This window comes from Rhyacophila brunnea, unplaced genomic scaffold, assembly GCF_057557595.1.
Source record: "Rhyacophila brunnea isolate RB1 unplaced genomic scaffold, BYU_Rbru_1.0 scaffold_10, whole genome shotgun sequence".
In the NCBI taxonomy this organism is placed as follows: Eukaryota; Metazoa; Arthropoda; class Insecta; order Trichoptera; family Rhyacophilidae; genus Rhyacophila; species Rhyacophila brunnea.
Window position 1 is genome coordinate 17954962 of NW_028232752.1, and position 26130 is coordinate 17981091.

Here is a 26130-nt window from a genome sequence, read left to right on the forward strand (position 1 = left end):
TGATATTTATTTTGCAAAAAATACAGTTAGTTACTAAATATTGTTTTTGACATTTATTGTGTTTATTATCTAACTATTTTAAATATTGACCCAAACAAACTGTTTTGTGTTTGTAATACGAGTATGTACATAGGTACGAGTACCATTAAAAAAAAAAGGCGTTTTTTTTATCTCAGTGCAGCCCAGGCAAATAAATCTATCCTTACGAGAGTGTGAATATTGTTACGAATAAATCTGTAATGTAAAATGATTTCAGATTTTTTTAGACTCTAGAGGTTTTCTTCAACACCTTTGGTAGAAAAGGAGTACTTTAAATGTGTAAATACATTCGCGTTTACATTTTGACGAATTATGCTTATTACCATAATAATATAGCAGGTGGCCAATGACATATTAATGTGATTGCAGGTGGCGCTCTAAATGGAAAATTTTACGAACAGGAGCGCTAAATAATATATCAAGTGACTAACATCCATTAACCAATACGTTAAGAAACCTTTAAGTGAGGTGGCTCAGATCCACATTACATCCACAACTGTAGAGCTATTTAAAAAAGATAATTATGAATATGTCTCCAAGTCGATGATCTTTTTTCAATAGTAAAGTTAATTTTATTAATCTACATACTCGTATTACTTTTTAGAATAGCGTAGCGATAGTGTGAAATGGCGCCTTTATCAGTCAAGCATACGTATGACGTAGGCCGTTTGAAATTTTGTTGATTTGCTTCATGTAACAATTTACATATCCCCTTATTTGATATGCATGATTGATTATACTATGATTTTATTCGGAGTGGGGCTAGAATTGACATGTTTACATAATATTACAAAATACTGCAATATTGTATCAGCACGTATTTTGTTGACTAATGATTGTAGAAAAATTCTAATAGAATATGACCGATTCACTAATTATATATACTAATTATGCATAAAACAGGCAAGAGCAGAAGAGACCTACGAGATTCAAGAGAGTAAAAATTAGGCATGCCTTGTAGAAAGGCAGTCGGAAAATAATTATTTGACGAATTATCGAAAGGAAAATAGTTAAATGTCTTAAAATAAAGACATCGAAGAAATTTCTGCTTGACGCGTTCTAAAATAAGCTTATAGAAAACCGTATAAGGACACCAGATAATCGACCCATATTCAAGAATGCTACGCACTAATGAGACGTAGAGTGTCCGTAAGACATTTGGATTCTTGAAAGATAACACGTAATGTCAACAGTATATTGTGTAAATGGGCTCTAATTTTATTTTCATCTGGCTGTGATTTGACTTTAAATATTTCGAAGTAAATATTCTATTGAAAAGATAGCACGATTAAGTTATAATAGTAAATGTGTAAATAATGTTAGTTAAATGAAAACTAGATTTAAAGCAAACTGGTGAATACAACTGGAATAACATCGCCTAATCTGAGCAGTGCGATTGAACCAATGTAGGTTTATGGAACACACACTGAGTAGTAAGTACGAGCAGTATACGATAGTCCGATATTCAATATTGAGTAGGCAGGTGAATCTGGAAACGGTAAGTCTAATAATACTGAAACAACTTTGCTTAGATAACCAACATCAGTGGCGCACCCAGGAATTATTATTGAGGGGGGCCCAAGGAGGAGAATGTAAATTAGTCCCATAGGTTCTTTTTCTTCTTCATATAAATATTTTAATTTTTACATATGTTCACAATACATGGCGATATACATAGGGACATTTTCAACTAATTGAAAATGTCCCTCTGAGGCGGACGAAACCGGCCCTAATCTATTTAATAAAAGTGGAATAAGTACTAAAAAAAAAATTGCGTTTTATTAAATTAAAATAACAATACAATATTTATTCCGAATTCCACCGAAAAAAATGTTCTTTTGATTTATACCACCACCGTAGTGGGTGTAGTCGTTCTTTTCGCAGAATGTTTATCGCAGATTTTTGGTTTTTTAATATTGAGGTTCCAACATATTAATTGAAAATGGACAAAAAAAGTATTATTGCATTTAAATTGTACACAACCTACTTAATACAACACAGCCTTATATCTCGTTTATCGATCTTTTGTCTATTGCACTCGGTGAACCTACACCATGGCCCCCACATCCTAAAACGGGCCCTCAGGCTAGGGCAGTGGTCGGTAAACTGCGGCTCTGCCACAGATGCTCTCTGTCATATTTGACATGGCTACAAAGAAGAAGCAAAGAAAATGGAAGAGGATAACCGTAAATGTAATGTTGAATAGACCGAGACTTCGCGTTTATTCAAAACTTAAATGGCTTCCCGACCTGTATTTATGTGTCAGGAAAAATTGGCGCATTCAAATTTAGAGAGATACTACAACTAAAAACTAGTAATTTTGCGCTAAATATTCTGTCGATGATGCAAGGAAGAAAGCAGCTGAGAAGAAGAGTCAAGAAAAATAAAGTTCTTTATTTAATTAGGTACTGAATAAAATCTTTCAACAATGTTAATATTGCAAGTTTTGTGGTTAGTAAAAAGATTTCCAAGAGAGGAAATCAAGAGTAAATTGAGAAATCGATTTATTGATGTGAACCAGGAATCATGTTTAAAATTAAATCAACAACATACGAACCTGACTTACCCAAACATTACAAGGAGATGCAAGGCCATTATTCGCATTGAGTTTGTCAGTCATTGTCATGATTCGATTTTATGGATACCTTACTTACAATTTAATTTTTATTAATAAATAAGATCATTATTACGTATGATATTCAGTTTTATACAGTGTACCTACCTATAATTTAATTAGGACTTTAACTAAAGTTTATTAAGTAAATTAGCAGTGTACCTACTTACTACCTACGTATATAATTTAAGATTAAGAAATTTGGCTCTCAAAAGAAATCTCAATCATTGTACTGTTGATATTTGGCTCTATTGACTAATGAGTTTGCCGACCACTGGGCTAGGGTATTTGACGGGCCCCCTATCCACCGCTTAGATTAAAGGCAGTGTAAAACACTACATTAACGTTTTTCAAATTGTGTTTTAGTTCAGATTGAGGGTACTTATACAGTGAATTATTGGCGATTTTCAATACATCTACTTTAATAATGGAGTTGTCGAGTATCAACACATAATAATCAGAAAATATATTGGACATTTATATAAATTAAAATGTTCATAGTCATGAAGTATAATAGCGCTGCAAGCGACTTTTTTACTATTAAAGCTAATTTATGATGTGTGTTTATCTCACTTATCTGGTCAACCCGACACGCCGGGCCCCCCACAGCCGGGACACCGAGAATTTCATTAGGAAACGGGTTTCTAAAAAAACCTGACATTAGTGTTTCGAAATTTTTGTATTATAAATTAAAATCTAAGAAATATTACTAAAAAGGGTGCTGGAGAATTAAAAATCATTTTTGCCGTGTTTGTCTAAGCCCAAGGTATAGTTTATTGGCTTTCGATTTCAAAATGTAAAATCATTCTGATGATTTTTATATTTTGGGGGGGCCAAGGCTCCCTGCCCCCCCCCCTGCCCCCCCCCCCCCCCTGCCCCCCCCCCTGCCCCCCCCCCTGGGTGCGCCACTGACCAACATCATCGTAATACTGGGTCGATAGACTGTTCGATTATAATCCAGTGTTTCCTAAATAGGTCCGCAAAAATAGTAAATTAAAAATATTGGTAGTGCGTTTATATCTGTCGGAAAGCGCACACGCTCCAAAAATACAAATTATTTAGATTAATGGGATATTACTTCACATATTATTCTTCGTTATGGCATCATGACTAACATGACCATTTAATTTTTTCTTCAAAATGGGACATCTACCAATTATTAGGTATTAGTATATAAATTGTGTATTCAAGAAAACGCTAGTGGTCTTACATTTTTCTAAAGATAAAAATATTATTTGATTTTAATTTCAAATAAGAATGAAATTCTTAGCTGGACTTTTGGCTGGTGTTTTTTTCTATCGAGTTTTTGATTTTTCGCGCCTCTTTTTGAAATTGTTACCGTGGGTTGCACTCTTTCTAAAAATGGAACATTTCGGTCATTTAGTCATGACAGAGAATCATGGCCTGGATGATTTGGCTAATGAACAATATTTATTTATTTATTTATTTAAGAAAACAAAACATTGTGGACATAACAAATCTAAATTCAAGACGTACCTACACAGCATGAGATTTACATTATAACACATATTACCATCACAAGGCACAAGAGAGAAGAAGAGAATATAGAAAATAATAATTATATTAAAAAAATTAAAACATACTTTTTTACATACAATTTAATATAGAAAAATTAAATTTTGAAAACAAAAAACATACAATTTTATACAGAAATAATTACAAGATAAAAAGAACATATAAATTTGACTTGACTAACTTAAAGATCAAAAAAAATTGTACTTGACATGTCATATTGATCTCCATAGTAACGCACGTATATATTAATAATTAATGTGTTGAAATAACTTTTCATACAAAACAGAATTAACTGAAAATGAATTCAATTCTACTTAAAGATGGCTAAAAGTATTAAAAAAATGCATCGGTATCATGTTCTGATATATTATAAAAGTTTCAAATGTCTAGCTAGTTGAGAAATTAGCTAAAAATCGATTGCAAGATTTGTACCGGACAAAGAACCACCGGAAAAATAAGAATACGAGCTAAGAAAAACGTTGTAAAATAAAGTTTCAAAAACAAAATGCAAAGTACATCATTGAAAATGTCTATGTCTAGGGAGCGTATTTATCAACGTATATATCTTGCATCTTGCACCTCTCGCTAATGGTGCCTGATAGTCTAATTATTTCTAATATATGAGAGGGTTCTCCTCATTCTTCTCGGTAATCTACGACACGCAAAACCTGTGGCCAGCGGAAAACCCGTGGCGCTCATAAATTGGTACAACTATGTGTGGCATCTAATGTTTATTTTAATATTCCGATGTCTAAAAGACGAGACTGCGCGGACGACACAAGCGGACACTAACGATCACAATAAGTATGACCGTTGAGCCGTGCGCATTTGATAATATATTATGGATGCGATAGCTCGCAATAACACGTATGTGAACACCCTTAGTGTTATACCTGCAGGTCAGGTGTTTATCGTTGGACTCAAAAGCTCTCTACGGTTGAAGCAACAAGAAGCTATAAGTAGTAGGCAAACATAACAATAAACCGAAAAAAGTGGAAAGAGCTTTCGAGATACCTTCGTCCAATAGTGGATTGAAATAAGTTGACGATACTTTGTCATTCAGATTTACAAGCGTCGAAAATGAACATTGCCTTGAAGTAAAATGGCTACGTTAGGTGTTAGTAGAGCTCCCTTGTCCAGATGGTGCTTGTCTCTCCGCACTTTACGCTCGAGTACCAAAAATGTACTGCGTCCATATAACGCGTTTCATTTGGCAGTGAATAAACCAGGTGACGTAATTCATTATTGAATGGGCATAAAAAACAAGCGCAAGTACGAGAAGAAAAACAGACAACTCAGTCGTGACACACAGTTCCTTTGAGATTTAGTATGTCGCGATAACTGGCAAGATATATTCTCGGCAGTGTACAAACTAGGGTGACATAATTAATTTTGGAGTGGCTATTAAAACATCGTGTTTTCGACAATCTAGCGAGTGCTTGCACTTGTCGCAGCGACAGATGACATGCCACGAGTAAACGTGGATGGCTCAATGAGGTCACTTGTAGCTGGAATGCGTGCGAGTCAAATCGCGCCATCAGGACAAGGCCAAGTTCGTTAGCACCTGCTAAATTACCTCTGTCAAAATGTAAATTTAAACGTCATTCGACCAAATATAAAATATTTAAGGGGATCTCTTACTCCGTTATAAGACTGTTTAGTATCGTTTTGTAACGAACTTGGGTATCGTGTGTTTTCAAAGTCAAGCTCCGTTATACATTATTTTATTTAATTTTACCTGTTTACAAGTTTTCACCTGACGGAGCCGCGCCGATACGATATATCACCATAACAATTCAACCATAATTTTTTAATTCGTCAGCTAATAATTTTACCGTTTTAATTGCAATATTGTTAGCTAATTACTATGCAATAAATATTTAATTATTATTTTGTATTTAAGATATGCGAGCGAATAAAAATAGATGTCGTGCACGAAGTCGCATGCAGTTTTGTAATTAAATAGCAGAGAAAACATTTTTATTAACATAGCGAAGCAGATTTCCTTATTATTTAAAAAATCATTGACTAAGACAGAACATGTAAGATACTGATACTCAACCTGCGGTCCACCGAAATTTGCAATTAATTTATTATTATTTTCGAAGCAGGTTTGAGAATGGGTCTATTATTTGGACCTAGCAGTGGCGAAGACTCCATACTAGGCGATTATTTGAAGCCTACCTTCTTAAGAAAATATTTTTTAATTTCATATTGACTTATTTATATAATCACTTATATTATATATTCTATAAAATAATTTATTTTGCCAACGAGAGATGCCGTATGTGTAGGAATATATTACACAGATACTGCAAAGGTTTTAAAAAATATACCACGCCGCGCCATCTGTCTTGACGTAAATAAAGGTCGGATTATGTTTCAAATAATTCTCAATTTTTTTCATATGGACTTAACGTCATATAGACCACCCAGTCTATCGAATTGTATGAACTAATGTAAGCTCCGATCGCAGAGCCTAACACTAAATAATTAGTAATTAGATAGATAATTAATTTAAAAAAAATCTATGGTGTTTAATCAAATATTAATAAAATATAGACTGTTTTTCAAAATAAAAAGAACTTTTATCTAATGATTTTTGATGTGTATAAATGTTTTGAAAAAATACGTAATTTAAACTGATCGCTTAATTTTATGTCGTCAGTGAGTTTTTGAAGTTTCATTAAATTAGTGTGTCGTTGTCATTAGTGTGTACCTATCATTAGTAGTAATATCGTATTACTTTCTTATTTCTCGTAAGTATACCTGACAAGTGTGTTTTTTTTTATCAGATCTCCACAGTCTACCTCTTTCCAAAAGTTACCCTTTGCCACTGGGATCCGGTATCAGTTGAAGTACGTCATTATTGCGAGGGTTAAAAATATATTTTCGAGACGTCTTTACTTGACTCTATTGGATACTATTCGTGGCTTTATTCAACTGTCTATCTCTTAGGTATACGCATATCATCATCATCCTGGGTTGATTCACTGCTGGATGAAGGGCTCCTCTATATCCCCAGTTCTTTGCTGCCACGTACATCCACCAAAATTTATGAGTTCGTCTATCCAGTGGGTTTTAGGGCGTCCCTGTGGGCGTTTTGTTCCACTTGGGTACCACTGTATGACGGTATTTGTCCAGCAGTGATCCACTCGCCGAGCGACATGTCCAGCCCATTGCCCAGCCCAGCCCACTTAGTGACCGCTTTTAATCGCGTAATTTACTCCCAACTTCAGTTATTGTTTATCAATTTATGGCTACGGCCGTATGTTGTAGCTTAACCACTGGGAAATGCCAATAGAAATGGCGTATTTCAAAAAAATAGGTCAATAATTAGTATAAAACAATCATTATTCGTAGGATGTTTATCACATTTGAATGGTCAAAAACATAGCTTTTAATCAGTATCTTTATAATTATCTTCAAATGTGTTAATCGTGCCCATTTTTAAATAATAAAATGCCTAATTCTTGTCAAATTTGGGATCACAGAGATTATAAAATATAATTTTTTATCGTAATTATTTCACTATATAATGTTAACATTAATTTTACTAATGGTTTTATAAATGCGTTTAAAAATTAATAAATCTAAAAAATCTTAACACCACTGCACATGGATGTACTGAAATATGACTATATTCTAAAACATTAGATTGAGAGGTTTAAAAGAATACTATTTTATTCTATTATAGTCAACAAATGTTTAAAATAAATATAAAGGATAATAAGGCTTCAAAATTATATAAAAAGATTATCTACAACGTTTAAGGAATGTCCAGGATTATGCTCAGAAAATACCACCTACGTGGCGCACGTGGGCCCTTAATGCGTTATGTCCAAGATGCACGTTCCCATGGCACGTTGCGTTACCCGTATTTTTTGAATTTCTATTACATTAAGAGTTCGTATTTCACATGCATATATGGCCGTTGGTAGCACACATTGGTAGAATACTGTACACTTAAAATATAATGGGAGGTCACTTTTGAAGATAATATTCAGGCGCCCAAATTCACTCCATGCCAATTTGGTTCTGCGGGCAATCTCGTCATACATAGCACCGTTAATGAGCGTCATTGATGATGATTGCCTTTGCTTCAGCAAAGCAGTTTATCATTGATACTTACATAGCGTAGTCTAAAAGTGAACAGTAATATATATTAAATTTAGCTGCGTATTGTTTTGACTTATACATGGTGTACTTGAGAATATTAAGGTGAAGCCTTTGCTGAGCCGTTTTTAAAGAGGCACCTAGCGGAAAGATACGAAGCTTGCAATTTGAGATTTTTTTTTTGATAATTTACAATTTCAACTGTATTAATTAAAAAATATGTTTTTGAAAACATTGAAAAGAAAAATATTTTTTATTTTAAGTCAAAGATAAACTTACAATAGTGAAAAATGTAATAAAATGTGAATTTGTTGAATCGGACCGTACCCTATTATTACATATATTTTATGGTCATATTTATTATTAAAATTTAGTTTATTAAGTTTTCTTAGCATCACTTAAGCGATTTTTGACTAATTCATAGTTTTCATATTTTTTATATCTACTTTAAAAAACATCGATTTTTACAAAAAATATAAATGTGTATAACTTGAAATCCTTTTTATTTATATATTCTCTTTAAAAAAGGCTCAGTAAAGACTTCGCCTTAATAAGATCAGTCATCATGAATGGTTCGAAGACTTGGTGCATGACTAAAAGCATGAAAAGAGTTTTGGGTTCATTTGAGCGGAGCGTATTGCGTGGTATCTTCGAACCCATCAATGACACACAGTTGGGGTGGAGACGAAGATTCAATTATTATATTATGTATATGTGCGGCCTGCGAGTAATATTAAAAGATAATTAAATTATCCCTACTGATAAAAATGTTGTGCATCACTTTTGTAAGGTGTCTAATGTAACACATCGGTGTTTAATTGAAAAACGCATATAACTAAAGTAAACAAGATATTATCTAGTGCTTAAGAATTTTATCTTTAATTTCCAGACTTAAATCGATAAATCAAAAAATAAATAAAAACGATCGAAATAAAAATTCATTTTTTTGACATGTGAGATTGATTTATATTTTGATTTATTCCCATCATAATCAATTACGCGTAGTAAGTAAGTCTTGGCTGCTGCGGCTAGTTGAATATTTTTTGTAATTTATTATTAACGATCTGCGCTGGTTTTACTGCTAACCCAGGTTCATTCTGGCCAGTGACGTCCCAAGACAAAATGCCCCCCCATTTTTATACCGTATTTTTTATCATCCTTTCATGACACCAATATTTAAGTAATTCATTGTATGGATACATTACTAACAAGACCTATAATACCATCAAATATAATTTTTATGCCATCTCTGCTTCAATAGACAAATATTGCGAGTCAACGGTTTCAGATAGGTACATTTAAAAATACATGTAACAACTTCCAAAACTCGAGTGACTGGCAAAAATATTTGAATAAATTTTAAATTAGTATGTCCCTACCTATAATTCAAAGGAAATTCGCAAATCTGCGTATGTCATTGCCAATCACCAAGGATGCGATTTCCAAGGACAACGGAAGTAAACTAGGCGTCGCTTACCCGACAAAAAATTACAGTCCTGTTAAATCATTTATATACCTAATACACTTTGTTTCCAACCAGTGAGCTGATTTTCTTTAATGGAAAGATATTTCCGTTATTACTAAGTTCAGGTAAGTAGCTATTTCTATATATACCTAATAATTTTCCTCAATTTGCCGCCCTTAGAGTATGTGCCGCCCCCAAGCGACGCTCAATCTGCCTACCCACACGGGACGTCACTGATTCTGACAACTTCAAAGTGTTCAAGTCACTACCTACTACGAAATACTACTATTTATTATTCTTAGTTAATGACAGGGATTTAAAGATTCTGATCAGTTCGGTACATCCAGGCGCATACAGAACATGGTTTGAGGTTTGTTAATTTATAATTCGTTTGACGTCCAGGTTTACCCCGTCTACCAGTTCTAGCATCTCGTCGCTTCAACCGTGAACACCAGAACTTTCCGGATACATTCTCCATCCTAGACACTCCACAGTTTGAGTCATGTGATAAATACCCGATCTGCAGGTATAGCTAAAGATGCTCGTCTACGAGTTATAACGAGGTGTCGCATCCACAAGTGGTTATCTAATGATTATGGCCTAACGGTCATAATCATTAGGATCGTTGATGTCCGTTTATGTTATTTGTGGTGTTTTACCAATTCATGGGTGCCATGGGTCTTGCGCGTGGTTGAATGATGAGAGAAATGTCGGCCAACCCGTTGAGAAGGCTGTTCGATGGCCTAATAATCCAGATCACGATCCTCAGACATGAGATGCTGAAAAAGAGGAGGAACAAGTTATATTCAATTAACTTTAAAAAATGTATTTTTTCCATTCTTGTGGGAGGGGGGACCTAAACCTCAACACAATTTGTTGGGCACAATTATTATAATAGAAGCGACCTATGAGTAGTCCAAGAATCAGGTTATGTGAATGTCTAGAGAAGGACTGGAGCAGGATGGGAAGGTTTAGAAACTGGATAGTACTGGCGAGGAATATAAGTTAGTGGAGACCACAATATGACGTAGTACTAAGGAAAAACATTTTCACGTAATGATTTGCTTTGCAACACTAATACAAATCTGTACTACAATCAATAGTGATGTCCATAAATTATGATAAGAAAGTGTTCATCATGTATTTAGACGTATGTATTTGTTATACAGATAGTTCGAAATTTAATATGACGTGACTGGCGAATTTTCACAAAAGCTCTTTAATACAAAGGAAATCTTTCGACTAACTATTTTATAACTTTACTACATAAACATTCTTGTTTTCTAATAAGTATGAGAAAAATTAAACAGATGTCACTGCAAACATAATAATATTTATTCTCAGTATTGAATAATTATTCGGAAATTTAACATAATATTATATATTTTTTAAATCAAAGCCTCGTGAATGAGAATGGCATATAATTATTACTTATTTTTTAACACCATATAAATTAATTGCACCTATGACAGTACATAATATAGGACAATAATCGATGTTTTAAATTTATAAAAAATACATTACACAACTATCAATTTTATTTTATACCACTGCTAAAAATGAATATTAAACTACCATTGATAGAAAATATTATAAAATAAATATGTACCTACCTAATAATAAAAAAGTTCGGCCGAACGAACTCTCGAAAATATTTATTATTTTTATTATTGTTTTAGTGATAGGCACTAACTTATAAATTGTATTTTTTTTAAATTGTATTTAATCAGATGTTTTAAAAATCTATCACAATATTTCCCTAGTGCATATTACAACCCTCCACACTGTTGAAGCTTTATAGAAATATATATATATATATTGACTATTATTATGACGGTATGTAAAATTTATTGAACTGGTTAGGATCCTAAAGTTGTAACCGAATTGTTGTCATATAACCAGAGTTTTTACAATCCTCATTAATAAAAAATGGTTTCAGGTAAATATTTTGAGTAATGCCATCTCCACCTGTCATGTATATGCAGCCGCGATTTGTGCACGGCTGCCTTCCATGATGCTATAAACGTGTCAGAATAAAAAGATTTTAGGTCCACACTTCCTTGTCCCGAAACGAACCTGCACGAGACTCGTGTAACAACCATGCACCTTGGTGCTTAAAGAAAAAGTTTAAAAATTTAAAACGCGTCTTTATACCCATGTACTGACACTTTGCCGAAACAGAGGAGTCAGGAGTTGAAAAAAGATGAATCTAAGAAAGGATCGGAGTTATTTCGTCCTCCGTACGACGCAGCAAAGTTTTCAAATGCTACAAAGTTGGCCATGGTTGATATCAAGTCGGTGTGGTCCATTGGGTCCGTGTGTGGACTGAACCTGGAAAACAGCTCCGTTCGGTCGGATCTTATCAACAGTCAGTCCCAAAGAACGCGTTTAATAGTCGTGGGAAAAATCGAATAGAGGTTAGTTCCAGGGTTCATTTCCATCACATCAACAACTGAAACACTGGTAATAGGTCCAGTTCCGGCTCTTTAAGACAACAATATTCTTGCCAATAAGTAATAGGTATATTATGGATATTTTAATAAAATTTTGGTACTGTTCGGTTATCAGGAATACAGTGGAAAACACTTTTTGAAAATAGCCGATAAACTGGATTATTTGTTAGGTTAACCTAACTAAATCTAACCTAACCTAACCTAACCTAACCCAACTTAACCTAACCTAAACTAACCCAAACTAACAAATAATCCAGTGAGTATATCGGGTATTTTCATAATGTGTTTTCCGCTGTATTCCTGATAACCGAACAGTACCAAAATTTTATAGTTAGATGTCTGTTCCTATTTTTTTAAAGTATTTAAAAAAAACACGTAGGTGCTCAGTGACATTAGTAAAATTTTTATCTAATATATTATGTCGGAATTTAATGTTTAATATTATGCATAATGTTCCTGACAATTTTATTAAGGAGTCTCAGTCCAGTTAAGGTTCGGCATTATTCAAATTTAGAATTTCAAAATAATTAATAGATTCTCATTGGGTCAGGGTTTGCTTACTGTCCCATTTCTAGCTCTTTATCCCAATAGTTAACTGTCTAGTAGGAAAATGCATGTTAATTATTGATAGTTTAGAATAATCGTTTTAATGCTCAATGTCTTTATATTTGAGTGTATATATTAGTAATAATAATAGTAATAATTCGTTTCGTGTTCATTGCAATCGGTCTCGTATATGGTTGTTGATTTTGGTTGCTATGGTTTTCTACTCTTTTGTTTTGCCGCCTGTCGCCGGTGTTGCCATCTCTGCTGTCACAATAGTTTTAAATATACTGCAAATATTTATATGCATTTTGACGATCTAAGAAGTGACAGTTTTATGTATTTGCACATTCAAATAAAATTTGACAATATTAGTTTACTTTTATTTATTTCTGTGATTTCTGTCATGAAAAACATTTGTAAATAACGTAAAGGTTTGCGCCAATAGTGTTACTAATAATTGATGTAGGAAGAAACCTACTTATATGAGATAGAATATTTATTTGTGGATAAAGGTGAAGCCGAAAAATAAAAAAAACATTTTTTTCAAAATGCTAACTTTACAAAGGGACCAAACCACTATAAAATAGGAAGGTATTGTAAGTACTAATAGTAATTGTTGTTCATTGAATCAATGGTTAAACTAATTTATAATCGCATATTAATATTATGTTAAACCTATCATAAATATTCCATCGTCATAGATGAAAGCATTTTTTTGTATATTGAATTAGGGTCTAGATACTCTTCTTAATAATATGAGGTCTGGAATTTTTATTAACTTCTCAAATTATTCTTCTGCAGTCTATTTTTGGTTGTTAGCTTCTTGCTCAAAATATTTGTAAAACATATACCTATTGTTTAAACAATATCCGTTAATTCATCTGTGACAATGACATATAAACTGTGGGTTTAGGTTTGAAACATACCCAAATCTTTATTCAATATTGAGACTATTCGTTTGAAAATAATATTAACCTCCATTTCTACTTTTTTTGTTTTTTTTTCCGTAAATAGGTACGTTTTCATCAAATATATATTCATAAAAAAATCAAATCTAGCTCCTTTTTTTTGATATATAGAATTAAGATTGATCGATTGCAAAGTTGTTTATACCATTAGCCGCATTTTTTATATTTTTCGAATAACTTATACTTTATAGAATGATTTTTTTTTAAATTTTAATGACGTTAGGGACATTTTATTTCACTACTCATTTTTTCTAATTGTTTACTAATATGTTTGTTAAAAGAAAATTTTTAGTCCTACATATGCTTGACGATTTTTTGAGATTATCTCAACCAAGCTAACATTGAAACTACAGTCTCATGTTGTTTGAACATATTCTAATGTGTACATAATTATTATTGATTAATTTATTAGTGTTTTTTTTTATTAACCATACCCTTGCTTTTTTGTACAAGGCAGTTGAGAGAGTTAATTATTGCATTGAGTCATTTACATATTATTCGCATTTATGGTGATATTGAAAAATACAATTTCTATGTGTACGGTTAATTATGTTGCTCTATTTACGTCTCTTTCCTTATAGCCAAAATTAAATACTTTATCCAGTGCTCTTGTGTTGTTTTGTTGTTTAGTATTAAGTAGCATTGATTAACTCTACTCTAATATTTTCATTATTATTTTCTGACGTTTCGGTTTGTTTATAATATGACTAGGATGTTGAAAACTTGTTTTTGATTAATTTTCAATGACTTATAATGTACATAAAACCCTTCAAAATAAAACTGTGTAATTATTTTAATCTGCATATCTCAATATGTAGGTAATGGATAGTTACATTTTACTTTTAACTTACTCAATTTTGAAATCGTTTATTTTCAAAAAATGTACATATGTTCTCGGATTGTCGTTGTTGTATGTGTACAAAATAAAAATGCATTTTTACTTTTCTAAGAAGTCTTTATTACAAAAAGTATAAATGTACAAACGAGAAGACAAAAAAACCAAGGTAACTTTTTCAGAGAAAATTTCCCCCTTATATCATTTACAAAAAAGAACCACATAACTAAAATTTACATAAATAAATTATCCACAAACTGTACATCACCTAATTAAAATAATTAATTATTACTCGTCCATACGAATAAGTATATTAATCAAAATAATTTATTAAAAATGAATTAGATTCATTTCAATATAAATTTAGCCCAATTATAATGAAATTGAAATCATTTTAAATTTAATAAAAATACCCTAAAACTAATATCATGATTATCATTTTCATTTTAAACCTATACTCTACATTCATTCCATAATACTATGGCAAATTCTAAATGTATCTGATTTACTTAATTTCCCTCTTTTTAGGAAAATCAATGACACTGTTTTTTTTATTAACTTTACAATATAACTAATATTTTTGCTAATTGATTTTGGATATAATTTTGGTTAATTTTAATTTTTATATTTTTTTGAGAATGGAAATCTTGATGAATATAATGCACGTATTTTTTTAAAATAATATTACCAGTTCAACGGTAAAATTAACAGTTATTCATATATAGCACGAAAATAAATCATATTTTCTTAGAAATTGTAAGCTTGTGATACTATGGTTAGTATATTTACAATTTTGATGTTATTTATATGTAAATAGTATAAAGATTATTATAAAATTTATAAATTTTTAAAATAATATACCTACTCGTCGAATAAAATTTGAATATTTCATAAAAAACTTCGATATTATTTCTCTAATATTTTTTAAGTTTAACATTTAACATTTAGTGAAATTATCGATCTATTATTATTAGATGCAAAGATTATCCGCGTGGTTACTGCCAAAGGTTGGTAAGTCTCGAAATCATGTTATGGATTAATTATAATTTGAAGTTTGACACTCACTCAAATCAAGCAAAATGCTAATTTCTTTGTGCGTTATTTGCATGTTCTATATTATATCAGATGACATTGATTTTTTTTCTAGCATCATATTTATAGATACATAATCCATTGTTAACTCTAAATACCTAAATTATCGACTTACCAACTTTTGGCAGTAACAATTTATCATTATATATTTTGAGAAATAATGTTTGCCTTCGAAAATATATACACTTAATGACTTTTGCCTGTCAACTGGTAATATTATGTTTTCGCTGAGTAAATCATATTTAAAAAAAACCTTAGTTCTGTCTATTGAGCAAATATCAAACCAAACTCACTCTTATTATATTAAGCTTTAACACAAACAGTATTGTAAAGAGACTTTCAACAAGTGAAAATTCACAAAATTATTCATGTATACTTGCGACCTTATCTACAAACATAATCCTACTTCTTACGAATAAAACAATACAATTGAGTATTCTATTCGCTACCTACTTACATGACTTTATGAAAAACATACATATTATTATAATATTATAGATGAAGCATTTAAATAGTAAGCATGAGATTTAGTACACTTTTGATTTCTAAATTTATAGTGCCAATGAAATTAAAGTAAGAATGACAATAGATTAAAATAAATAATTATGCATTAAAAAATATTTTAAAGAAATGATTCGAAAGATTGAGAATTTTTTTAATAAGTTATACTGGGCCGAAAAAATGTTGAATATTATTTTTGGTGCGTGAAATAATATGGAATAATATTCGTTGACTCAAAGGACCGGGTCGGGGTGCCATTGTGATGATGGAAAGCCTCTCGTCCAGGGATGATCCTTCATATTTGTCTACTTCTGCCAGTGCACAACATTGGAGTAATTGTCTGAAAGTAAAAATAATAGAATAAATTATCAAGGAATTATATGGAATGTTAAATAGTGGTTAAAATTTATTTGAATTTTATGTAAACCGAGGGTTTTAATAATGTATCCACATTTAGGGAAAGAACGCAAATGAATTGCTTTATAGATTGACATAGATTGTGCCTTACGTCACACTTATGTACGTACCTACATACGAATTTGACGTATACATTTTCAATGCAGGTTGTAATAGTTAAAAGAGAACAAAACGTCATTATATAGAAGGCTGTGAAAGTATATCCCAGTAAGATACTGCATAAACATAACCTGGTGTATTCTATATTATACACTATGAGGTTTGTCATTGCCGACTGAAGTAGAAAGCCGAGACATTCACAACGACTGGTCCTACTTTTTCCGGCCCTCCCGTTGTTGTCTATGGATGACCTGTCATTGTTCTATAGCGTGCTCACACTGAAGCGTCTGTCGTGTTCACACAGGGAATGGTTTGATTTGAATAGATGAGTTACATGATAAATAATACACTAGTATTAACACACCTTCTACAAATGTAATGCAGAGATCAATGCTACATATTTTTTGGAAATCGATATTACCAGCGGTTTTTGTGTGTCTGACTTTCCTGAATAACAGGAATGTATATTATTTATAAATAACACTGATAGTTAATATGTTTGATTTGAGAATGTTATATAATTCAATTTGAAACGAGGAAGGGCGAATCAATATGTCAAGCAATCTGGGATCTGATTTTGACAGCTGGAGAGTGGACCACTCGTTGCTTGTGCAAAAAGTTATGCTCAGGCTTTATTAATCCAAAGATGGCGCTGGGTTTGTTCGACTGTCCTACATCAACCAAATTAGCATTGTTTTTTCCAGGTCGTTTGTTGCGTTTACAATGAGGGCCAGGTGTGAGACGGCATTTCAGTGAAGGTAAATAGTGGCATGGGGGGAAATTATTTAATAATTTCGTAGGAAGTAAAGAACGTATATACGAAAAAAACCTTATGTGAGTATAGAAAATGCAATTAAATTTTGACGCAGGGGAATTTTGAAAAACAATTTGAAATTTGGAATTATAATAAAAAAAGCATACGATAACCAAGCTCCCTTATATAGCAATAAACATCAGTTTTTGAGAGGAACCAGAAGAAAAAAAAGTTCATGATTTGTGTCATTTATATTTACTTGTTGCTTTTGGATTTTAATTATAGTCAAATATACCCAGCATTAATTATAATTGTTCGTAATAAGAGGATATATTATGAACACCACAATAATATCAGGATAGAATTTTCTATGATACAAATAAATTCAAAAACATCAAGTAAATTTAATATTGTTAGAGATGAGAATTGTAAAAAAAACACAGCTAAAAAATGACAAGTAAATTGTTATATAAAAAAAATGTAGATGAAGACGTGGGTAATCGAAAATATAATAGTTGGGGATGAAATAATTAAGTCAGCATAATAAGAGTCAGTCAGAAATAGTCAACAGTCGTAAACAGCGAAGACGACGACTCTCCAAGATGATGGTAATAAAAGCATTGTTATTTGAAGGGAAAACGAGGAAGAAGTGTTGTCCGCCTTGCAGCGTACGATGTTCGTTACCTTGTGTCTAGAGTCAGTCGGTCAGTCAAACGTCAGCAATACCATCAGTCAATCGAATGATCTTATTCCCTCGTAATTCATACGAGATGGATTTTTCAACTCCTACATATGTTTTGGAGCCGCTGTTATAATATTCTTGAGGTTCTTGTGTTGTCGTCGTTATAATTGTCGTTTTTTCTGTCGTCGCTGGTACTTCCACTTCTTCTTCTTCGTATTCTTTATCAGCAGCGACAGCTTCTTTTGCTAATGCCATTCTGTGATACAGATTGAATGGATTAAGCCCTGTATCATCATTTCTGTCTACTTTTTGATTCAGTTTATCAACATTCGCATTGATTTTAGCCAATGTGAGATGACTTAAAGAGCGTTGTTTCCATTGTGAATTTTTGGCAGGTGGGTAACCAGTGTGAGTTTCAGGGAAGGAAGCAAGATAAGATTCAAACGAAGGTCCTGACTCTTTCATTTGGGAAACTACAAGATTATCTACCATTGATTGGAAATTGTGAGATGATGGTGCAATTATATCATGGGAAACTGGTGCACCGTATGAATTAATTTGACTTGAATGACCGTCGCTTGAAGGGGAGCCAAGAGGTTTAAAAGTGGGGATATTATTGGAGTATGAGTTGTATGATGAATCTATTGGAGGTGGTGGATGGTAAAGTGTGTCGCTCTGTTGAGAATGCGATGGACCAGCTGTATGGCCCCCGACTATTCCTTTGAGTGCTTGAAGGGCGGTGGAGACAAATGATGATGGGGGTCCGGTCGGAGCGCTATGTGAATCAGATGCTGTGTCTATCGGCTGGAGGAGGATGAATCCGGCTTGGGCTCCCTGTTGCGCTTTCCCTCTTCCTGCGCTCACAACATTACCACATTCATTTAGTTGCTGCAGGTAAATTAGAAGGTATAATTTGCTATTTTACGATGTCGTGGTTAGCTACATTCATAAACTACATGTTGCTATTTAACACTACTGTGCATTTTAAGTTTTACTATGTTATTAACCTTGCCCATTCTGTGATTATAATATGTAACGTTACGCGGATTATTAAAAAAATATATATCAGTGTTAATAATATTATACACTGTTTATTTTAGTTATTCCTAAAATAATTAAAAAAAAACAGTTAAAAATAATAGTAACATATTATTTATAAATCTTTCTAATATTATATAATGCCAAAACCAAAATATCTACTGAAAAATGCTATTATTTTGTAAAACTAGTAAGGTAATGTAATGCAGTACATTATGAAAAACTTCTATTATAGAACGGAATTTATTTGCACAGTAAGAGGAAGGTTAATAAAAACCATATTAATAATATCTATTAATATACATGAAAAAAAAACTATGCAGATGGAACTTTTTATATACATACACTAATATGACACTAAAGTTGATCAAATAACGTTACTAAAACTAATAATTAAATTCCGCAAGTCATTTTATATTGTAAGTTCGTTTGAATAATAATTTTAATGCAATAATGTATTCGCCAAGTTGTCTGCACTATAACTAAGTTTTTTTTTTAAATTTACAACCAAAAGAAGAGACTCAATATTTGTGAAACTAGATTTATACTAATAGAGGCGGCTGTTTAAGGAATCTAAGGATACAATATTTCACGGTGAAATGTAATACGGCTAAATGCATAGGTACAAATTTCCAGAGACGATATCGTCGACGGTAACGCCATTTATATACGTACTTGAAATGACAATCATTAAAAAATGTCTTATTCAGAATAAACATTATGATATTATTTTGAATTAGGTAATGTAAATTTCAATACTAATCTAACAATCGAGGAAACTATTAACGAGCAATGTTTTGTTTCTTAAAGAAATTTTGCGTATTGTCTCGCCTGACGACATCAAAGGTCGTTTTACGCATTATTTAGCCATAAAACGGTTCTCAAATTTCAACGCAGCCACTTTCTCTTGGTCTTGGCGGATAAAGGCAAAACATATACAAATAAAAACTTAAGAGACTCCCAACTTGTGTTATGTTAAGTATGGACGAGTAAATGCTGCACAAAAGTTATGAAAAAATAGTTAAAAAGCTTATTAAGCATTTAAAAATTGTGACAATAATTATGCCATGTAGCGAGTAGCTTTGAAACAAAAAAGGATACAACGCGAGGTATTATTATTCGGTTATATGTGCACGTGGACTTCTATAATATAATTTTATTAAGAGATTGCATACTATGGTGGTAAGTTTAACAGTTTTTTAAACTCTGCGGTACTTACCGTATTGTAACAATTCAATAGTTAAAATTTATTTAGATTTATTTTACTTTTGGAGGTCGACAATAGTTGAGTTTTCCTGTTAATATTTTTTAGATACCTGTTGATTATTTAAAACCTGACCAGTGCCACGAACGAGTTAACTCGCGGGTTATTGTAAGCGTCGTAACTTCTGAATTAACTATTCGTGTATACTTTTTAAACAATATTCGTGATTTTAGTGTAAAAATATTCACGATAAACTCTAGAAACATGTTGATTTGGTAAGTTTTCGCTAATATTTATCATTGTGTTCCTATTCCATGTTTTTAAGAGATTTATTTTATTCCAAAAATAGCTGGCCTACAAGTGTCCACCTAGTAAAAATTGGCTGGCAGTGATAAGGTTGATGAAAACTATCAATAAATTATTAGTATTAAATAAATTTAGTATTAATAATTACAATATTTTCTGTTGAATCATATAAACTTCACTTGACTAGCTAGCTTAAACGATCAAAAAATTTTGTACTTAATAGAAATACTGAATAATGGAATGTCATTTCATATTGATTTCCATAGTAACACACGTATATATTATTTAATAATTTAGTTGCTAGGACCCCTAGCAACCAATAATGGTATCGAAATAACTTTTCATACAAAACAGAAATAACTAAAAATGAATTCAATTCTACTTAAAGATGGCTAAAAGTATTAAAAAAATGCATTGGCATCGTGTTCTGATATATTATAAAAGTTTCAAATGTCTAGCTAGTCGCGAAGTTAGTTAAAAATCGATTGCAAGATTTATACTGGACAAACAACAACCAATGGACAAATAAGAATACGACCTAAGAAAAACGTTGTAATAATAAAATGTCTTTTAACTATATTTTTTTAGTGAAAAAATTATGTAAGCACGCTGCCGAGGTCGATCATGGACTACTCAAACGTGTCGCTACGTCACGTGTACTATAATAATTATCATTACCTACTAATAAAAACAGGTTTAACATACATAATTTGGAAATACCTCAGAAACACAAATATTTGAAAAAAAATATGACACTGAACAGGACTCCGACTTACATTCACAGGATTTCGGCGAATATGCTCAACCAATTAAGCTACTTGCAAGTGATTATATTTCTCTAGGGTGTTTTGTAAATTATTCATTGAATATAAAATAGTTTATTATAATATTATATAATAAATTGCAACACAATAAACATTATGATTACCGATTTTAAAGTAAGAATTAAATGAAAAATGCCAAAACATAACAATAAAAGTATTTGTCTGGTTGAGCGGGCTGTTGCTATATTCTAACATTACATAATATATTAAAATTGTAATTATTTTTCGCGTTTTTATAAATAATTAATAAAAAATGCCAACGTGACTTTTGGATATTCTGTACTTTTACGCGCGCTGTCTCTTGAGTTCCGGTACAAGTTCAAGGTATGTATTATTGTGATTCGGGTGAGAGAGTATTATATTAAAGCAAATAACAAAAACTGCCGTATAAAAATATACTATAGGTGTGTAATTCGCTTGCCTATATTTTTTTCTATTTGATTTAAAAACGTTCATTTTAAACGACAGGCATGAAATAAAATAATTTTAACTCATAATGGCATCTAGATTACATATTACAAAGAAGTATGACCAGATTTTTTTAAAGTTATCGTTCTGAAATAGTGTTGTAAGCGTGCGTTTTTTGGCGATAAATTTAATTTTCTAAATAATAATAATTTACTTGTAATAAAAAAATTGATAAATAGCGGAATCTATGCACAATATTTAAAAGATTGTTTTAAATGGCCAAGACATGATTGAGTCAATACTTCCGTAGTTAGGGCATTTGACCGGTAAGCCAACTATGTGTTTGACTCTTGCCGACCCAAGATTTTTATGAGGATTTTTCTTATATATTATGTTTCAGAGTATTTTCCAAATTGTGTTTATTGGATAAAGACATAGATATAGTTTTTATCCAGATTGTGATCATACCACAAATATTGTCAAATTATGATGACTAGTTTATGGGACTGGGAGAAACGTCCTTTTTGCCTGACGTGCAACTGAAATTAAACATTGATTTTTCTTTACTCTTGTTCAGTCCTCCGCACGAGCCGATTTTAGTGAGCAATGTTTTACCAAGTGCATAGCCAATACGCCAGTGTTGCCATAATATAATTTATAAAAACATCGCTTGTAAAATTATAACATTGGAATAAATATTCGATATCTGGCAACACTACGACACGCACACTGTCACACATATTTCCGAATAAACCAGGAAAGGGTTCCGGAGGAAGCGTGAAAGGGGCGAAGCAAGTGCGTGAAAAAAGTTCGTCATGTTTTGAAGGAAAAACACATGCAATAGCTCTATCTATATTTTTCTATAATCTAAGCCTTTGTTATTAAATTCTCATTTTATTCTATGCTTGATAATATAATAAACATTCAAATTTTAATTATTTGATAAATGAAACAGAGCTGTAGAATTTCAACATTTAAAAAAATGTTGCAGATCTACTACAGTGAATGTCGATGTCGAAAAGCGGTTTTGTCGTTCTCTGGATTTAAAAAAAATCTATTTAAAACTCAAAAAAATACATACCTACCTAATTACATATATTTTATTTTAAATGATTATGTAGATGTGTATGGAGGTGATTGATTTTACGATTTATTTACTTATTTTTCCCTCCTCACATAAATAAAGTGGTACCTATTCAAATTATTCACATGAACGTGAGAAAAAATGTAACCACGGCTTTTTCCATAAATAATTTTTACATGGTTGAATGAATTATTAAATAATATGTAGTATTTAGTGGCGTCCCTGTGAGAGTATTCTATTCAGGTCATGCGTTGCTTAGGGGCGGCAAATGAAGAAACGAATATGATCATTCCAACTTTTCAAAGCAGCAGTAGACAATGCGATCGTTTCGTTAAAAAGTACAGACATATTAGTTTAAAAAAATCACAAGGGGGCCTCCAAAATTGTCAGTGCCAAAGACCTCTATGAAACTAAAACCTCCGTTATTTACCTCCGAGATATTATAGAAAATTTTGGTTGTATCTGTTTAAGATTTGCGTACAATTTGATATTAAAAATGAAAGAGGACAGCTTTCTTAGTATGTAGATATCATTGATAGTATCTAAAAAATATAGTGTATAAAAATAGTCTTAGAAAGGTTACAGAATAGTTGCAAACCCATTATTTAATGGTTTCTACCGGTTACGAAATGATCATGGGTTCGGTCCTTGATCAGTTCCCAGCTCTTGTTCTAATGGAGACAATAATAATAAAATGTGGTCTGAAGATTGAAAGGAAGAAGAATAAAAATGCTTTCGAAGAAAGTGACATCATTCAGTTCTGTTTTACGATGTGGTGTGAGTATATCTGCGAGAGAAAATTTTATGATTCAACCAGCGAACACAAAAGAAATATTGAAAAACAGATCTAAATTTTATCGTTGTATTTCAGTTATAGTTGTATTCCCATATTATATATTTTGTTTTTTATTGATAATTTTGTAGCTATTTTAAAAATATTTTTCGACACATTCAACACTTGAGAAAATCTGGTAATCATTGAAAATAAATATAAGAAATAAAAACGACAGTGACCTCACAAGAATTATATTAATAGCATCATTTTTGTTTATTTGACATATTGACATAAATATTCAAAAAACTTTTTAAATATTCATGTTTTCTTCTTAAAAAAAATTGAATATTTAATAATTCGAGGATGCGGCCGTGATCTTGCAAAAGTGACATGCATAATATTATCATAATGACGTATTCAAACGGTATGCGAAACCCGACATCCTTTCATTGAATATATTATAATGCCACCGTATATCCACTCTACTATTGCAATTTACTTTATACTAGGAGGTCACTTAAACTATCGATATGACATGGAAGAAAGAATTTAATAATATTTTCGTAGCACAAATATATTAAGTATGTACAACTAATTTAAAAAATAACAATATTCTAAATTATTGTCATAATTCATTTATCCATCGTATATTATAGTATCTTATGAATAAAATAAGTATCCTTTAGTGGCAAAGAGTGGAGGTAGGTTGAATGTTGATAAGATCCGACATAAATAGTACCCATTGAACTTTGTCAGTCAAATGTATTTGTTTTAGTGTTTGTTAGTTTTTTAAATTTAATTAAACGCTGCCTAATTCAAGCCATAGTAGATAAAAATATTCGTGTATCTATAAAACATCTATAATTATGCCATTAAACTATATATATTTTTTGATATTCTATTGATAATGCTTTAGTTCAGGTGGAGCTTAATGAATTTAAATAAATTAACCAACACCTTCTGTAATAATATTATGTATTCTTAATTCAATGAAAACAAATAAATATGACTGAAAAAGTTTTCACGATTATTGTCAGATCGCCCATAGCATACCTAAACTATTTTGGTTTGGTTTAGGCAGAGTTTAATTGATTTTTGAAAAACTAACTAGCACCATCTGCAAATTGTATTCAGTTCAATTAAAACAAATATGTTTAACTAACAAAGTTTAGTGTGCATTATTTCTGTCGTATCTTAACAGCTTACATCCACCCCTCGCCACTGGTGTCCTTACTTTTCTTGTTTATTGAATATTATTTTAATTTATATTTAATAATATTTTTGGATTACAAATAACGTATGTAGCTAATAAGATAATTTAAGTATTGGTTGATTGTTTATATAGTATTATGTAAACTAGTGGAAAATATAAAATTGTCATTAATTTAATTTAATTAAGAAATATAAAATCGTATTGAAAGAATTTGTGGATCCCAATTTAGTGTTAGATTTAAATTATCAATTTAAAAATTAAATATTATTATGATAATAAAAAACGGATTATATATTTAATAATCATCATTGAAAATACCCACGATGTGAAATCTATTGTCGGCTTTAAAATCGCCTTAAAAACATGTCAAAGATGATTGAGTTAATTAAATTTACACGATTAGCGAGAGAAGTTCAATGCTGGGATTGTCATTTGCACAAATTAAATGCTAAAAAGTGAGAGTTGTACAAATGCGAGAATTTAGAAATTTTTAATGTCAAGGTGCACCGTTAATATGTAAAGAAATCGAATGATGCCGTGTCTAAACGCCTTTGCGGAAATTCATGATCATTTTTGGTTCAATAATTGGAGTATCCCGATTCTGATCAAGAGATATCTCGGAGAGTTAAAGCTTTCGAAATGTAATTTTATAAAAGTAGTCTAAAACTTTTTTGGACTGATAGAGTGACACATTTTGATCATTAGTGTTAATTCCAATCTGGAAACTTATATATTCATTTTGTTCTGGCGACCAAATTAATCACATTAAAAATGTTTCAAAAATGCCGTCAAGTGTTTTCACGAAAGCAGTGAGAACCCTCGATTTTTAAAGGTTCGGTTCCAGGATTTGATTTAAATAAATTAAAAATCGGAATCGCGTTCATTAGTGTTCCAGTTTTTTTTTTAAAACTTACTCAATTACTTGTATCTAACTAATTGTCTAGTTTTTGTTATGGTTTTTTATTTTTATTTTAAGACTCAAAAATAGTCTGTACTTACCTACTATTTTTGGAGATATCTTTACGAGGTGAAACTTATCGCTACAATTTGTAAGTATTCAACGACGTTAGTGAAAAATGTTTGTAAGGCATTACGTCGAAATTTCTTGTTTTTAATATTGTTTTCAAAATAATTGGCTTTATACAATATATTATGTAGTAG

The 26130-nt window shown here is 31.4% G+C and overlaps 1 protein-coding gene across 2 annotated transcripts in view; it reads right to left on the bottom strand.

Moving 5' to 3' along the window:
- Window positions 1–14797: 14797 nt before the first annotated feature.
- The window catches only part of LOC147078952 (uncharacterized), a 69907-nt gene continuing 58574 nt past the window's right edge, over window positions 14798–26130 (bottom strand). For both annotated transcript variants that reach the window (XM_085948609.1, XM_085948618.1), the window contains exon 7: window positions 14798–16505. In XM_085948609.1, the coding sequence (XP_085804735.1) occupies window positions 16471–16505 (35 nt within the window). In that variant the 3' untranslated portion in view covers window positions 14798–16470. The remainder of the gene's footprint in view (window positions 16506–26130) is intronic.